The sequence below is a fragment of the Oncorhynchus clarkii genome, chromosome 2 (assembly GCF_045791955.1).
Source record: "Oncorhynchus clarkii lewisi isolate Uvic-CL-2024 chromosome 2, UVic_Ocla_1.0, whole genome shotgun sequence".
Lineage (NCBI taxonomy): Eukaryota > Metazoa > Chordata > Actinopteri > Salmoniformes > Salmonidae > Oncorhynchus > Oncorhynchus clarkii.
The window spans coordinates 12,532,518-12,550,820 of record NC_092148.1 but is presented as its reverse complement, the minus strand read 5'-3'; the positions used below and the strand labels follow the sequence as shown (position 1 = coordinate 12,550,820).

The 18,303-nt window shown below is 41.4% G+C and overlaps 2 protein-coding genes across 6 annotated transcripts in view; both read right to left on the bottom strand.

Moving 5' to 3' along the window:
* Positions 1–8,184: 8,184 nt before the first annotated feature.
* On the bottom strand, positions 8,185–14,072 carry LOC139421654 (L-rhamnose-binding lectin CSL2). The gene is made up of 9 exons (XM_071172743.1): positions 13,894–14,072; positions 13,201–13,236; positions 12,760–12,813; positions 12,544–12,679; positions 12,042–12,151; positions 11,861–11,905; positions 10,261–10,399; positions 8,741–8,868; positions 8,185–8,607 (listed from the first exon to the last, which is right to left on the bottom strand). The coding sequence occupies exons 1-8, from the start codon at positions 13,922–13,924 to the stop codon at positions 8,763–8,765; spliced, it is 657 nt and encodes a 218-aa protein (XP_071028844.1). The 5' UTR covers positions 13,925–14,072; the 3' UTR covers positions 8,185–8,607; positions 8,741–8,762.
* Positions 14,073–14,297: 225 nt separating this feature from the next.
* LOC139421622 (myocardin-like) overlaps positions 14,298–18,303 on the bottom strand; it is a 28,547-nt gene continuing 24,541 nt past the window's right edge. For 2 of the 5 annotated variants that reach the window (XM_071172718.1, XM_071172701.1), the window contains 2 exons: positions 18,068–18,292; positions 14,298–17,643 (listed from right to left, as the gene is read on the bottom strand). In XM_071172718.1, the coding sequence (XP_071028819.1) occupies positions 17,642–17,643; positions 18,068–18,292 (227 nt within the window). In that variant the 3' untranslated portion in view covers positions 14,298–17,641. Of the gene's footprint in view, positions 18,293–18,303 lie in introns of all 5 variants that reach the window. The other 3 variants (XM_071172697.1, XM_071172690.1, XM_071172708.1) reach the window with 2 other exon arrangements.

The following is an 18,303-nucleotide window of genomic DNA, read 5'->3' as shown; positions in this document are numbered from 1 at the left end:
TAGTACAGAAAGTGAGAATGAGTGGGTTACAGTGGCGAAGAAAAAGGTAAACAAGAAAAGTAAAGCTATGTTGGAAAATAGGGAACCACTAGACTCGTTTTTGGTCCTAGTCAGGGTTTTGGATGAATGCTACTTGGGAAATCTGTTCAAAGTCTCCAGGAAAATCTGGAATGTGTTGGAAGAAAGTGTGGAGTCGGTGAGAGTCACAAGAAGTGGTCTTCTTTTTGTTTATGTCTGCGGAGCAGAAGAAGTGTGTGTTAAGCAGTGGCGACCCGTCATTCAGGGCAGGTGGGGCTCTGAGACCAACATTTTTAGCAACAAATGTATAAATATTTTTTTGGCAGGGCTTGCCTGTTTTGCATGTTAGTTTGGCATTAATACGTGTCACATGTCAGTTTGAAACAATGTAAAAATATATATATTGAGTTAATAAAGCTGCATACAAACATGGGCTGTGGTTCAAACTCAAAGTAGACAGCCCTCGGCTCTTGGGGGAATCCCCGCTGCTTTGTTTGTCTTTGGTCCAAATGATTAGCCAAGCAAGGGAAGTTTGCAACGCAAGCCCCTCAGCCCTCGTTTTTTAATGGAGTTTGCAAGTGTACAATTATGTTCACTTCGGAGCCTGAAATGTCCCATAATTCAATTTGTAAACTTAACCTAAACTTAAGCCTGAACTTAACCTCAACGTCAATATGGAGTCAACATACAAGTGTAAGTAAAAAATAATGTAATTAAGTTAGAAATTGTGCTACTAATGCACAAACACAAGTTTTTGTTTGGTTAGCTTTTGGAAATTGTAGAAATAAAACATTTTCCTCCTTCAGAAGTAGCTAAGCAGGCTAATGTTAGTTAGCAAATTAATTTGCAAGCTATCATACAGTAGGTGTATATTAATAATTATGTAGTTAATATAAGTAGACATGCAATCATATAAAGCACCCACAAGCTACAGGTGGCTGAAAACACAATCATTGCGGGATGAACAGCTGATGAATTTCCGGGCAGAGGCGGTCCATTTAAAAATCATTCCCGCCTCCCTCGCCCTTTGCCCTGCAAGTGTATACTCGTCAGACGTCATGATACCTCATCAGAACTGCCCACTAAATTTGAGGGCTGGGGGATAGGGTATGTCTTGTGTTTGGAATGCAGCCATGGTCTCTTTCTGTGGTGGTGGGGCTGGATGGCAGAAGATAGGAAGGAGTATTGTGCCGTGATTGACTCAGTGTTCTGTCACTCATGGGGTCCTTACGCAATAGCCAAGCTTAAGTCCTTAGAAAGGGTAGACATCCAACATTTCAGCCAATGTGCTGGTTAGTCGATACAGTATCTTTGATTGAACTGATCATGTCAACATCTTACTTTCACAATCTTCATTGTGAAATAATGAAGAGAAATATAGATACAACATATCGGTGCTCATTGGACATAAACATTACACAACAATTTGGAGATAGCAAATTCAACAATGAGTGGTTTGTAAGGAATTGGTGACAGTGCCTAACTGCAAGCGTTGCAGCTGGGAAGTCGAGAATAAACAGCTCAAACTGGGAAAATATATTTTGAACGGTCATTCAACTCAGAATTGTAAATCTGTCATCTTTCTCTTTGATGACAAAATTTGTCCACAAGGACTGCCGCGCCACTTTCCTGTTCAAGCATATCACAACAAGTGAGTCCAAAAATGTCTTATGCTGCTTCATAAATGATGTACTGTAGGATGCCAGAGAGATATCTATCTTGTAGCTAAGAAAGTAATACTAAGTGTATGTTGTGTAGTAAGCTGTTAGTAGCCCATGTGCCTCACCTTTACTGGCATGCACCCACTTTAAGAAATAATCATTTTTGCTTCACTGAGATTTACATGCTAAAATCGCCACTGGTGTTAAGACTCAAAAAGATATAATCGGAATGTTTCCTGCATGGATTTTCGTAGCAGGGAGACTATCAAGGGGGTTATTTATTGGGTGGAGCAAGAAATAAAGGCAGAAGATATAACGGAAGACATCAATGGAGTTGTTGGTGCACGCCGATTGACCTGTATGGTGGACGGAGAAAAGAAGTTCACTTCATCCAAGCTACTGTTCTTTGATGAAGAGTCTCTCCCTTCTCATATAAAGTTAGGATTCATGAGATACCCTGTAAGAGCTTTTGTGCACAAGCCTCTTCAGTGTCATGAATGTAAAATATCTGTCAAGTGTGTGCAGAAGGGAAGAATATCGTATACCAGATGAAGGGAAAGGCTGCAAATGTGGAGGTGAACATGTGCATGAATTCTTGTAGAATGAGGTGGCAAGGGGTGTCCAGTCTCCAATCTGGAGGTGTTGAGAAAATTGGAAGGAACGAGTGGCGGGGAATAAGCAATGGTAGTAGAGCCACCAAGACCAGTGAAGGCTTCTCATCAACCAAGGGATAGTAAAATGCTACATGTTAAAAAGGTGGACTTAGTATTATTTATTGCAATGATCATAAACTGTACAGCACAAGCGAAGAAGAAGTCTAACAAAATTGGAGTCATTGGAGTCAGGGTGGTGAGGTCTGCCCAATGCATCACCGGGGTCAAACTACCTGCCCTCCAGGCCACCTACAGCACCCGATGTCACAGGAAGAACAAAACAATCATCAAGGACAACAACCACCCGTCTCAAGGCCATCAGACTGTTAAATAGCCATCACTAGCACATTAGAGGCTGCTGCCCTATATACAGTGCCTTGCGAAAGTATTCGGCCCCCTTGAACTTTGCGACCTTTTGCCACATTTCAGGCTTCAAACATAATGATATAAAACTGTATTTTTTTGTGAAGAATCAACAACAAGTGGGACACAATCATGTGGTGGAACGACATTTATTGGATATTTCAAACTTTTTTAACAAATCAAAAACTGAAAAATTGGGCGTGCAAGATTATTCAGCCCCCTTAAGTTAATACTTTGTAGCGCCACCTTTTGCTGCGATTACAGCTGTAAGTTGCTTGGGGTATGTCTCTATCAGTTTTGCACATCGAGAGACTGAATTTTTTTCCCATTCCTCCTTGCAAAACAGCTCGAGCTCAGTGAGGTTGGATGGAGAGCATTTGTGAACAGCAGTTTTCAGTTCTTTCCACAGATTCTCGATTGGATTCAGGTCTGGACTTTGACTTGGCCATTCTAACACCTGGATATGTTTATTTTTGAACCATTCCATTGTAGATTTTGCTTTATGTTTTGGATCATTGTCTTGTTGGAAGACAAATCTCCGTCCCAGTCTCAGGTCTTTTGCAGACTCCATCAGGTTTTCTTTCAGAATGGTCCTGTATTTGGCTCCATCCATCTTCCCATCAATTTTAACCATCTTCCCTGTCCCTGCTGAAGAAAAGCAGGCCCAAACCATGATGCTGCCACCACCATGTTTGACAGTGGGGATGGTGTGTTCAGCTGTGTTGCTTTTACGCCAAACATAACGTTTTGCATTGTTGCCAAAAAGTTCAATTTTGGTTTCATCTGACCAGAGCACCTTCTTCCACATGTTTGGTGTGTCTCCCAGGTGGCTTGTGGCAAACTTTAAACGACACTTTTTATGGATATCTTTAAGAAATGGCTTTCTTCTTGCCACTCTTCCATAAAGGCCAGATTTGTGCAATATACGACTGATTGTTGTCCTATGGACAGAGTCTCCCACCTCAGCTGTAGATCTCTGCAGTTCATCCAGAGTGATCATGGGCCTCTTGGCTGCATCTCTGATCAGTCTTCTCCTTGTATGAGCTGAAAGTTTAGAGGGACGGCCAGGTCTTGGTAGATTTGCAGTGGTCTGATACTCCTTCCATTTCAATAGTATCGCTTGCACAGTGCTCCTTGGGATGTTTAAAGCTTGGGAAATCTTTTTGTATCCAAATCCGGCTTTAAACTTCTTCACAACCGTATCTCGGACCTGCCTGGTGTGTTCCTTGTTCTTCATGATGCTCTCTGCGCTTTTAACGGACCTCTGAGACTATCACAGTGCAGGTGCATTTATACGGAGACTTGATTACACACAGGTGGATTGTATTTATCATCATTAGTCATGTAGGTCAACATTGGATCATTCAGAGATCCTCACTGAACTTCTGGAGAGAGTTTGCTGCACTGAAAGTAAAGGGGCTGAATAATTTTGCACGCCCAATTTTTCAGTTTTTGATTTGTTAAAAAAGTTTGAAATATCCAATAAATGTCGTTCCACTTCATGATTGTGTCCCACTTGTTGTTGATTCTTCACAAAAAAATACAGTTTTATATCTTTATGTTTGAAGCCTGAAATGTGGCAAAAGGTCGCAAAGTTCAAGGGGGCCGAATACTTTCGCAAGGCACTGTACATATACTTGACATCACTGGCCACTTTTAATAATTGGAATATTAGCCACTTTAATATTGTTTGACGTTTTGCATTACTCATCTCGTGTGTGTGCGTGTATACTGTATTGTATCCTATTCTACTGTATCTTAATCTATGCCGCTCTGACATTGCTCGTCCAAATATTTCTATATTCTTAATTCCATTCCTTCCATTCCATTCCTTACTTTATATTGTGGGTATTGTTAGATATTACTTGTTAGATTTGACTGCACTGTTGGAGCTAGAAACACAAGCATTTCGCTACATCTACAATAACATCTGCTAAATGTGTATGTGACAAATTTAATTTAACCTATTTGATTTCGAGGTAATTTTACGAGTCAACTAGTGTTATAACTGGAAGTCTACAGGAACAATTAGCATGCTAGCTGTTCCTGTTCATCCAACTCTGGGGAAGTTAATAAATAGCCTCATTGCCAAAATCTCAAACTATCCTTTTAGTTTGGAAGAAATGAGTCATTGGGGCTAATTACAAGGGGAGCCTTTTTTTGTTGTTGTGGTTATTCTGTCAAATTCGTAGGTGGGACATTTTTAAATGGTCATTTTCCGGATGGAAAAACAGTTTGTCAACTTAAACGACCAAAACCAGATAGAAAGAATTCAGAAACAATATTGAACTTAATATATTTTGAATAATACCATCTTTGAGAAGGAACAATCCAATGAAAGCTCCACGGTCAGGGCGAATCAGAAATACAAAAAACAGGCATTCAGGGCACATGCTTCTTGATTGTGTTATGCTTGAGCAGAGGAACACAGCATTAGCCATGGCAGAATGCATAGAATTGCAGGATATTATCTTTAAAACTGCAACATTTTCTCTCCTCAATGAGAAAATGTGTAGAATTGCAGAAAATGTGCTTCACAAAAGCAACATTTCTACTTTACCCTTCTAGCTATATGGCTGTTCAAGTGTATACTTCCTGTTCCAATGAACTGTGGGGAGGTCAAAATATACAGTATGATGGGGATCCCTGGTTTGCCGGTTTGCCTGAGTGGGGGTCCTTGGTCCTTTATACCCATGTATAAAATGGTATAGGCTACTTTCAGTCATTAATTTCTTAGTCTCTCTTTCACTCCTCTCTCAAGAGGACCTGAGCCCTAGAAGCATGCCTCAGGACTACCTGGCCTGATGACTCCTGGCTGTCCACATGGTCGTGCTGCTGCTCCAGTTTCAACTGTTCTGCTTGTGGCATAGCACTTTGTGACATCAGCTGACGTAAAAAGTGCTTTAGAAATAGATTTTATTGATAAATGTTTCAGGGTTAGCAATATCAATGAATATTTGATTAACATATTACTGTAAATAGTTTTGGATGCGATACGATATTGAATTTGGGTTCAGATTTTGTGACTTAGTAAGTATTCTTACTCTTGAACTCACCAAAATAAATCCTCTGGCATCAACCTCATGATCAACTCTAAACTTAGATGATATACTTACCTGGGTGAGTTTTAGTCGGAGTAATGTATGTGTGTGTGGAAGCTACATTGAAATGTTATTAACTTTTTGTATTACCAGTCACATTACGACTAATGGAGAATGAGCAAATGATTACGTTAATATTCTCTTCTCCTGAGCAATGTAGCTTTCATCGGTTGCAATTTATGATCCCCTTTTCCTTATCAATGATTTCAATTTGCTGTCAAAATCACCTCCATTAAGGACATTTACTGGAAGACCCTGATCAGACACAAGACAATGACACAGTGGATGGGAAATCTATTAAGACTTCATTTCTTAATGTTTTTTTACAATACAATTTGAACATGGATCAGTCACATTTTGCCTGATTTAAGTTACATAAATCAATCAATGATTCAAATGGAAAACAGATTGTATTTTTGCCTTTGGGTTGTCCCCAAACTTTCTGGTTACACAGCTAGAATGAGATTAAGAAGGATTAGACAGTGAAGTCATCAAATTGAAGATTATCCAGGAAGTATATCGGCATTGGAAGCCAAATTGAACTCCCAATGAATGGAGCTGACCGAAACAATGGAAACAGTTGGCTCCGATACTTACGGGTCTCGTTCATGACATCTCCGTCTAATCCCTCTCTCTCATTTTTTATTTTTGAACCTTTATTTAACTAGTCAAGTCAGTTAAGTTAATATTCTCCTCACATAAATCAGGTGATATCAGAAGAGATTTAGGGGAAGAGCTTTCACTGATTCAGATGAACACCCACTTTCACAGTAATTGTCCTCTGTTACAAAATATTGATTTATCACCATCTCTAATGTTCTTGGTATACCGTTTCCTTTTGTGAGTTGAAGGAGATGCATGAAATGTTTGCCTGTTTACATTGAATAATAATTTACCCTCCAATATCCCTGTGTTTTGGCTTTTTTGGTATACCCCAGGTTTTGTGGAGGGAAGACTGTTGGAAAAGCATTCCAGATGAAACCGGTTGAGAGAATCCCAAGTGTGCAACCCTGTCAAGGCAAAGGAAGGCTACTTTTGAAGAATCTAAAATATATTTAATGTAAAACTTTTTTGGTTACTACATGATTCTATGTGTGTTATTTCATAGTTTTGATATCTTCACAATTATTCTACAATGTTGAAAATAGTACAAATAAATACCCTTGAGTAGATGTCCAACCTTTTGAATGGTACTGTAGATTTGAGCAATAAGGCCTGAGGAGGTGTAGTATATGGCCAATATACCACGGCTAAGGGCTGTTCTTATGTGCGACACAGTGCCTGAACACAGCCCTTAGCCGTGGTATATTGGCCATATATCACAAACTCCCGAGGTGCCTTACTGCTATTATAAACTAATTACCAACATAGTTATAGCAGTAAAATAAATGTTGTCATACGGTCTGATATACCATGGCTGTCAGCCAATCAGCTTTCAGGGCTCGAACCACCCAGTTTATCATTGATTTTTGACTACTGTAAATATGAGCACCCCACTGCTTTTTTTGTATGTGTAGACTAGCATCTTCTTTGGACGCCAGGTCCTGGTAAATTCTTAATGGACAACTGGAAAGAGTTGAACATTTTCTTTCTCTTCTGTTCATGCTGCTGGGTTAGACAGTGAGGTAGTGACAGATACTCCAATAACTCAGGTCTGTGTGTAGAGTGCCTTCAGAAAGCATTCATACACCTCGACTTACTCCACTTTGTGTTACAGCCGGAATTCAAAATGGATGACGAAATAAGTCTCACCCATCTACACATTTAATAAATTTTTTGCAAATGTATTGAAAATGAAATATAGAAATATCTCATTTAGATAAGTATTCAAACCCCTGACCCCACATGTTAGAATCACCTTTGTCAGTGATTACAGCTGTGAACCTTTCTGGGTCTAACAGCACACCTGGACTGTACAAAACTTGAACATTAAATTCAAGCTCTGTCAAGTTGCTTGTTGACAATTACTAGACAGCCATTTAAGTCTTGCCTTATTTTCGAGTTGATTTAAGCCAAAACTAAGTAACTGCAGTGTATATTGTGTTTTAGATTATTGTCCTGCTGAAAGGTGAATTTGTCTCCCAGTGTCTGTTGGAAGCAGACTAAACCAGGTTTTCCTCTAGGATTTTGCCTGTGTTTAGCTCTATTCCATTTGAATTTTTATCCTATTGCCGATAACAAGCATACCCACAACATGATGCAGCCACCAGCATGCTCGAAAATATGAAGACTGGTATTCGGGTTTTGTTTGCCCCAAACATAAACCATGTATCCAAGACCTTCAAATGTTTTAATCCTTCTTGGTGTAATATCATTTGTGGATTCAAATAAAGTATTTTGTGTGTAAGGACATGCTTCATAATATTGAACAAAAGACCCCAAGTCTTGTCTTTATGCTGCTTAGTTTAATTCAGACAAACCACCTCAGTTCTTCGTCAAAATCAGACCAACCACCTCAGTTCAGAAAATCAACATTGTTTTGAAGAAATACTTTAGTACACGAAATGCACAAAGTATTATGTCAGTGTTATTTGAAGAATAGTTTATTTTTGGGGTTGGGGTTAATTTCTCTAGGCTTCCTCCTGACCGTGCATTGCTGCAGCACAAGAGGGGCCTCATTATGATTTTTCTACACACAAATTATACCTGATGAAATACACAATCAATGGGATTTACCAATTTTAAATGTACATAGATTTTACACTCAATTGAGACTTCAGAGGAGAGAAGACAGGAAAGAAATACAAATCCACCCAATGAAGAGGAAGATATAGAAGTAGTCTCTGGTCTTTGTTCCTCAGAGAAGATCTCCTGCAAGACAAAAACAGTCAGCCCCAGTGTTCTACTTCCCAGTCGTGTGTGTGTGTGTGTGTGTGTGTGTGTGTGTGTGTGTGTGTGTGTGTGTGTGTGTGTGTGTGTGTGTGTGTGTGTGTGTGTGTATTACCGTATGCATGCGTCCCTAACATTTAGCCACAGGTGTACGCCACATCCAGGTACTTGTAGGTTCCTACACAGGGATCTCCATACAGAGAGTTGGACGCCGGGACGTCACACTGGCTCTTCCCATTACACCTGTGTCAACGACAGGTACAGGTTAACACTACAGTCCAGGTTAACACTACAGTCATGTTTCTACAGTACAGGTTAACACAACAGTCATGTTTCTACAGTACAGGTTAACACTACAGTCATGTTTCTACAGTACAGGTTAACACTAGTCATGTTTCTACAGTACAGGTTAACACTACAGTCCAGGTTAACACTACAGTCATGTTTCTACAGTACAGGTTAACACAACAGTCATGTTTCAAATGTACAGGTTAACACTACAGTCATGTTTCTACAGTACAGGTTAACACTACAGTCATGTTTCTACAGTACAGGTTAACACTACAGTCATGCTTCTACAGTACAGGTTAACACTACAGTCATGTTTCTACAGTCCAGGTTAACACTAGTCATGTTTCTACAGTACAGGTTAACACTACAGTCATGTTTCAAATGTACAGGTTAACACTACAGTCCAGGTTAACACTACAGTCCAGGTTAACACTACAGTCCAGGTTAACACTACAGTCATGTTTCTACAGTACAGGTTAACACTACAGTCATGTTTCAAATGTACAGGTTAACACTACAGTCATGTTTCTACAGTACAGGTTAACACTACAGTCATGTTTCTACAGTACAGGTTAACACTACAGTCATGTTTCAAATGTACAGGTTAACACTACAGTCATGCTTCTACAGTACAGTTTAACACTAGTCATGTTTCAAATGTACAGGTTAACACTACATTCCAGGTTAACACTACAGTCATGTTTCTACAGTCCAGGTTAACACTACAGTCATGTTTCTACAGTACAGGGTCACACTACAGTCGTGTTTCTACAGTCCAGGTTAACACTACATTCCAGGTTAACACTACAGTCATGTTTCTACAGTACAGGTTAACACTACAGTCCAGGTTAACACTACATTCCAGGTTAACACTACAGTCATGTTTCTACAGTACAGGTTAACACTACAGTCATGTTTCTACAGTACAGGTTAACACTACAGTCATGTTTCTACAGTACAGGTTAACACTAGTCATGTTTATACAGTCCAGGTTAACACTACACTCATGTTTCTACAGTACAGGTTAACACTACAGTCCAGGTTAACACTAGTCATGTTTCTACAGTACAGGTTAACACTACAGTCATGTTTCTACAGTGCAGGTTAACACTACAGTCATGTTTCTACAGTACAGGTTAACACTACAGTCATGTTTCTACAGTACAGGTTAACACTACAGTCATGTTTCTACAGTACAGGTTAACACTAGTCATGTTTCTACAGTACAGGTTAACACTACAGTCATGTTTCTACAGTACAGGTTAACACTACAGTCATGTTTCTACAGTACAGGTTAACACTACAGTCATGCGTTTGTAATAGTACATACTGCAGGTACAATACCTCTCTGCCACCTTACTGGTGGTTATGGATTGGCTGAGGCAGTTGGTGTTGGCTAGTTGGTTAGCGGGCCGATTAAAGGAACACACTAGCTGGTCACGGCGGCCATAGTTGGCACTGTAGATCTGGATCGTTCCTTCATCTGAGGGAGATGAGGAGGAGAGGTAAGACTGGATGTCTTTGGTGTGTTCTAGTGATGGTAATATAAACTGTATATAATACTGCTCTACTATGCTATTATATAATTTATATATCATCATATGAGAGGATCATATATTGTATAGCAGTGTTGACAAGCTTACCACATTCTAGAACATTAAAGCCTTACCACATTTTAGTAGAGCTTCAAAGCCTTGCCACATTCTAGTAGAACATCAGAGCCTTACCACATTCTAATAGAAAATTAGAGCCTTACCACATTCTAGTAGAACATCAGAGCCTTACCACATTCTAGTAGAACATCAGAGCCTTATCACATTCTAGTAGAGCATCAGAGCCTTACCACATTCTAGTAGAACATTGGAGACTTACCACATCCTAATAGAACATCAGAACCTTACCACATTCTAGTAGAACAGCAGAGCCTTACCACATTCTAGTAGAGCATCAGAGCCTTACCACATTCTCGTAGAGCATCAGAGCCTTACCACATTCTAGTAGAACAGCAGAGCCTTACCACATTCTAGTTGAACATCAGAGCCTTAACACATTCTAGTTGAACATCAGAGCCTTACCACATTCTAGTTGAACATCAGAGCCTTACCATATTCTAGTTGAACATCAGAGCCTTACCACATTCTAGTAGAGCATCAAAGCCTTGCCACATTCTAGTAGAACATCAGAGCCTTACCACATTCTAGTAGAACATCAGAGCCTTACCACATTCTAATAGAACATGAAAGGAATACCACATTCTAATAGAACATCAAAGCCTTACCACATTCTAGTAGAACAGCAGAGCCTTACCACATTCTAATAGAACATCAGAGCCTTACCACATTCTAGTAGAACAGCAGAGCCTTACCACATTCTAGTAGAGCATCAGAGCCTTACCACATTCTCTTAGAGCATCAGAGCCTTACCGCATTCTAGTAGAACAGCAGAGCCTTACCACATTCTAGTTGATCATCAGAGCCTTACCACATTCTAGTAGAGCATCAGAGCCTTACCACATTCTCGTAGAGCATCAGAGCCTTACCGCATTCTAGTAGAACAGCAGAGCCTTACCACATTCTAGTAGAGCATCAGAGCCTTACCACATTCTCGTAGAGCATCAGAGCCTTACCGCATTCTAGTAGAAGAGCAGAGCCTTACCACATTCTAGTTGAACATCAGAGCCATACCACATTCTAGTAGAGCATCAGAGCCTTACCACATTCTAGTTGAACATCAGAGCCTTACCACATTCTAGTTGAACATCAGAGCCTTACCACATTCTAGTAGAGCATCAGAGCCTTACCACATTCTAGTTGAACATCAGAGCCTTACCACATTCTAGTTGAACATCAGAGCCTTACCACATTCTAGTAGAGCATCAGAGCCTTACCACATCTAGTTGAACATCAGAGCCTTACCACATTCTAATAGAACATCAGAGCCTTACCACATTCTAGTAGAGCATCAGAGCCTTCACACGTGATGCTGCGTGCTGCCAAGACAAACAAACAGGAATTACACATCACACTGGCCACTGCTGGGCAGACATAAATAAAATACATACATTTTCATAGCAGACATTAGCCTGGTGTAGTATTTTGTATTAATATACATAGAAACAGACTGACTTGATGGGCTGCAGGTGTAGGTGGTTTCCAGGTATTTGTAGATTCCAACACAGGGGTCAGAAGTACGGAAGACTTCAGTGTTCACTTCACACACCTGTTTCCCATTGCACCTGGGGGATATCAGGAGGTAAGATGAGTTATGGCTGGGATTTAATCAAACGCGGTGTCAACAAGCATGCAGCGCTTGACATTTAAAGCAAACATTTGCAGTGTTTACTGTGAACATCAGGAAAATTGGCTTTAAAAAGGCACATTGATACTGCAATGTGCTTTTCAACAACGTGCCTCTGAATCCCAGCCGGTCTTTATCAAATAAACACTGACTGAGTACCTGGGTGAGAGGACCTCCAGGGTGCCTGTCTTTATCAAATAAACACTGACTGAGTACCTCTGTGAGAGGACCTCCAGGGTGCCTGTCTTTATCAATTAAACACTGACTGAGTACCTCTGTGAGAGGACCTCCAGGGTGCCTGTCTTTATCAAATAAACACTGACTGAGTACCTCTGTGAGAGGACCTCCAGGGTGCCCGTCTGTGAACACTGTGTGTCGGTCAGCTGGTTGGCAGGTCGTCCTTCTCTGCAGGTGGTTCCGTCAGTCCTTCCATACAGAGCTCTCTCAATGAAGATCACTCCAGAATCTAGCAGGGCAAGAAAAACAATGTAAAGAAACAGACAGCACTATGGAGAGACCATCAGGATGGAATGTGTGTGTTCTTACCACAGATCAGGAACTGGACGTTTTCTCCATTGTCACAGGTGACCACTCTCGTCGCTGAGTGAGAAACATAATTACCATAACGTTATAGATGTGGATGCGCGCACACACACAACCACCCACACACACAAACATAGACAACCAACCCACACACAACCACCCACCCACCCACACAACCACCCACACACAACCACCCACACACACAACCACCCACACACACAAACATAGACAACCACTCACACACACAACCACCCACACACACAAACATAGACAACCACCCCACACACAACCACCCACACACACAAGCTAGACAACCACCCACACACACAACCACCCACACACACAAACATAGACAACCACCCACACACACAAACATAGACAACCACCCACACACACAACCACCCACACATACAAACTGGTCGGGTTTAACTAAGAACTGTGTACCTGCAGCTGGTAGTGTACAGCAAACTGCAGCCAGCACTGAAACACATCACACAGCTAGTTCAGCTTTTCTAACCTTGGTCAGTCTCATCGCAATTCTTTACAGAAGAGTAGTGTACAGCATATACAGTAAGTATATAAATAATGTACAGTATATAGTATGGTACTGCGTATAGACAGACATCACCTAGTCCTCAGATAGGGCTACCTAGACCCCCCTTTTATGCTGCTGCTACTCTCTGTTTATCATCTATGCATAGTCACTTTAACTCTACTTACATGTACATATTACCTCAATTACCTCGACTCTGTACCTTTACCCCCTGTATATAGCCTCGCTTGTTATTTTACTGCTGCTGTTTAATTATTTGTTACTTTTATTTTCTATTTTCTATTTTTTACTTAACACTTCTTCTTAAAACATCTTAAAGCATTGTTGGTTAAGGGCTTGTAAGTAAGTATTTCATTGTAAGGTCTACTACACCTGTTGTATTTGGCCCATGTGACAAATAAAATGTGATTTGATTTGATTTGACACAGGATGCTTTATACTAGACCTGGGTCATACTGTTTATATTGGACTTCAAGTACTTTCAATACAAACTGATACATTTAGAAACTTCTGGAAAATACTGGAATGTATATTTTAAACGCCCTCAAATACATATTTTGTTACAAGTCAGTCAGTATACTCACAGGTGAACGCAGTCAGTCTGACAAGGAGCATGATGCTGGGTACAGGTGTGGTAGTAGCTGGTTCAGTTGTAGTAGTAACAAGTAAGATGTTACAGACGGTCACTTGGACAAATACACTTGATATTTATGTGGTATTTTTACTTCCTTAAGAAGCCCCCTCATTACCTTATTTAACTAACTTTTATTGATACTAGTCAAGAACAGATCCTTGTTGGCAAAGCATCAACCAGGAGCACAAACTTCTTCATCAGATTAGCAGTCATCTTGGCAACACTAAACAAACAAATTTTAAACAAATTTCACAACAGCTCAAACCACAAGTGTTTGATGATGTGTCGGCCACGGGAAGATGTTTTGGGTTAAGTGATGCTGTCGTAATAAAGGCAAACACAAGACAACGAGACAGTGGATGGGAAATCTATTAAGACTTTTAATTTCTTCATGTTTTTTTACAATACAATTTGAACATGTATTGATAACATTTTGCCTGAATAAGTTACATAATAAATAAATCAATTTAAATACTGATTGTATTTTTGCCATTGGGTCATCCCCACACTATCTGGTTACAGTACTAGGATGAGATGAAGAAAGATTAGACAGTGATGTTATCAATCTGAAGATTATCCAGGAAGTATATCGGCATTGGAAGCCAAATTGAACTCCCAATGAATGGAGCTGACTGAAACAATGGCAACAGTTGGCTCCGATACTTCCTGATCTTGATTATGACAACGTCTTAGTCTAATCCCTCTTTCTCTCATTCTGGCTACAGAAAGCCTCAAGGGGGAAAGAAATACCTTCACAACACAGACAGACAGACAGACAGACAGACAGACAGACAGACAGACAGACAGACAGACAGACAGACAGGAATAACCTAGCATAGACAGTTCTCCCAACCAACCCACCAACCTCTCCACTGATTCTGAAAGTGATACACGCCTAACATGAGTCGGGTGATATCAGCACAGATTTAGGGGAAGAGACTGGTTCAGATGAAAACCAACATACACAGTGGTTGTCCAGGACCAGACAGAGTACAGTAGGCCTAAAGCATCTCCATTCACAAGAGGTAGCATGTTACTCTCCCGCGTTTCTCTCTCTCTCGTCATCCTAAGTGCAGCAGACAGAGAACGTGTTTGACCACTGTGATTATCACGGTCGTCAGTCTGTCCCATTGTCACTATTCAACATGGTTTTCTACAGTTCTACGATGAAAGCTGCTCGTGAAATGCTTCAACATGAAAGCTTGGCAGATGATTGGTATCCCTACTTAGAAGCACCTGCTGCTAATCTGTTGTTCCCTACAAGTGCTATTTTGAATTCAAATACATTTGTACCTACACACTGAAGAAGGCTGTGAAGCTGAAACGTCTGTGTATGCTATCCCTGATGCAGTGAAAACCGTAAAATGAACTAAGCTTTATGCAACATCTTGTTGAGTGAGGACCCATTACACCATTTTGTTTAGAGTAACGACAAGACAGAGATATGGGGGCCTGGTATTTCCCAATGGCTGTGCCCTTCACGTACAGCATATTGCACTTAGCGCAGTGGTTATTATTCAGAGACTGGGTAGGGAACATCAGAGCCATATATATAAATATCAATAAATATGTCTCTGGGGAACATTAGTAAGATCACAGTTTGTTGTTCACACAATGGTCTTTAAGAAGGGTGTCGAGTCAGCTAGGAGGTTAGGAAAGCACACTATGTGTTGTATTCTCCCAATGAACATAACACAGGCCTGGTCCAAAAACAACCCCTAGCCCCTACACCCCTTTGGTTTTCTAATCTACATGAACCAGATAGGCAGAAGAAATATGGCAGAAGTTCCCCTAAGCCTATTGGAAGGCTAGGTGGAGCCGTCACCATACTGCTAACAGAGGCTGTAGGTTGCTCTCAGACCAGGCCATAATCAGTGCTCACATACTTCACTAATTGACAGGCCATACAACTAATCTGAATCACAACAGCTGAATTAAGTCTGTCATGACCTCAGAACCATTGGATCTGGTAGAACATCATGTGGAATAGAGAATAATATCTGCTCTGTAAATACTGAACGTTCTGACCCTGAGAATAAGCCCTTGGACTGCCTTGTCAATCACTGATAGCATGGAAACACAGACAACTTCATCATGATCCATGTTAGGGAGAAGTACAGTATTCACCTCCTCAGCTCTTTTCTGATGGGACACCCCTGGTGGTCATTTAAAATGAATATGGCCAATCCCATGCGGACCCCTAGCCTCTAGCCCCTCGTACCAGGGCACAACTTCTAGTAGGCTGGATAGCTGTGAGCGATATGGGGAAAGTTCCACATAGCCTATCAGGGGAATGGTGGAGCTATTACCATATAGATTATATCTATCCAGTTCTATCCTCCTCATGTGCCTAGGGGGTAGGGGCTAGGGGTCGATTTGGAACTGGCCAAGAGAGAGATTGTGGTCTCAGGGAACACCTGTGTCACTTCCTGCAATCAGAACAGCCTCTCTTTGGGACAGATGTATTTCCAAATTCGACCTGTGTTTACAATATGGGATAAAGCACCGAAAAAATCTAAGCTAAAATCATGAAATTGTTTCATGAAATGAATTGCCATTGTTATTCTGCGCATAACCGTTATTTGACCTTTTTATCTCCATAGCAACAGGTGTAAACAGTGACTGTGGCCCTTACAGTGTGTAGAGCACCAAGCTGTTTCCTCCAAACACTGTGGGAGGTCCTCATAAAACAGTAGCCACCTGTTCTCATACGCTGATGAGAACATACACTCTGGTAATATGGTCGTGTTGCAGGCTCTGAAGCCTCTCAGAGTGATTGCCATTTATCTCTTGGCTTAATAGGATGTATACCAGTTTTTTTCTCTTAAATAAAAGAAAGGCAAGCATTGAATTGAACATAGTGGTTCATTAGGTTTTAGTGACCCACTCACAGTGTTATATATTGCAGCAACAGACTAGTGTTGAGACCACAATTAAAATAGGCACAAAATGTGGAAGCAGTCTCTCTTCTCTCTCTCTTCTCTCTCTCTCTCTCTCTCTCACAGATCAACCGTGCAAAATCAATACTCAGAGACATTGCACACTTAGTCTACACAACCAAAGAGCTGCAAGTATATTTGCAACAATTCAGATAAATATACAATGGGGTGTGTGTGTGTATTAACACCGACACAAACAGAAGCAGCCAGGCGTGCACAAACACACACATACACACAGTGACACACATACACTTCCCTGTAAGGGTTGTGTGGTGTCTGCCAGCTCTCTCTCTCCGCATGCCGACTGTGTGTCTGGCACTAGGGAAAGGTCTGGAGACATGGACAAGCTGTGTGCCCTGTCTGTCTGCCCAGTCTGGCTTTAATGGCCTTTATGAATGACTCGGACTCAATGACTGTGGCTGGGGGAACAGTAGGGGCCCTGTTCAACTGGGTTTCTTTGTTTCCCACTGTAAACAATGTGTTGGATTGTGTGTGACTCCAAATATGTATTGTTCATTTGTTGTATTTGGCCATTTTTTATTTAACAGGACAACTCAAGGTTTGTGTGCGTGTGTGTGTGTGTGTGTGTGTGTGTGTGTGTGTGTGTGTGTGTGTGTGTGTGTGTGTGTGTGTGTGTGTGTGTGTGTGTGTGTGTGTGTGTGTGTGTGTGTGTGTGTGTGTGTGTGTGATTCCCTCTGCCAGTTATTCCACCAATGCAACTCAGTCTTTTTTCATCTCTTCCAGTGTAGTAGTATCTGTCTCTCAACATTGCGTGGGGTACAGACCTGCAGTCACCTCTCTCAAACAGACTACTCACTCACAGAGTGGACAGAGGGGATGGATAGACTGATGGATGGACATTCACAAATCTGTTCCCATTGTTTGGGAGGTGTATGTTTAAGTCCAACTAATGAACACACACACACACACACACACACACACACACACACACACACACTGACACTCAGTCCACCTAAGACCTTCACCACTGCGCCACCATGAGATCCAACGCTCGGTTGACGTTCAGATCCAAATTGAGGCCAAAGTCGGTCTCAACGAATGGGGCAGATGGAGGACTGAGAGGGCGGAGTCCAGAGGCTAGCGACTCCAACCAATCAGCAGGGTCAAAGGTTGCCTGAGCCTGCCTCTTCCGTGAGGTCACAGTGGGAGGCAGGGGAGAAGTACAGATGGAGGGAGGGAGAGGGGGTGGGGCGGCTTGGCGGGGAACCATTGTTGAAGGTGACGGCGGGAGCTCCAGCAGGAGGGAGGAGCAGAGAGGAGAGGACAAGAAGTTGTCATCCTTTGAATGACAACGGAACGGCTGGGATTGGTCTGCTTGGGGAGGAGGGGAGGGGCCAGGGAGGATAGTGACAGGGGATTGGAGGTCTGAGACAGAGGAGGAGTGGGAGTCTAGAAGAGAG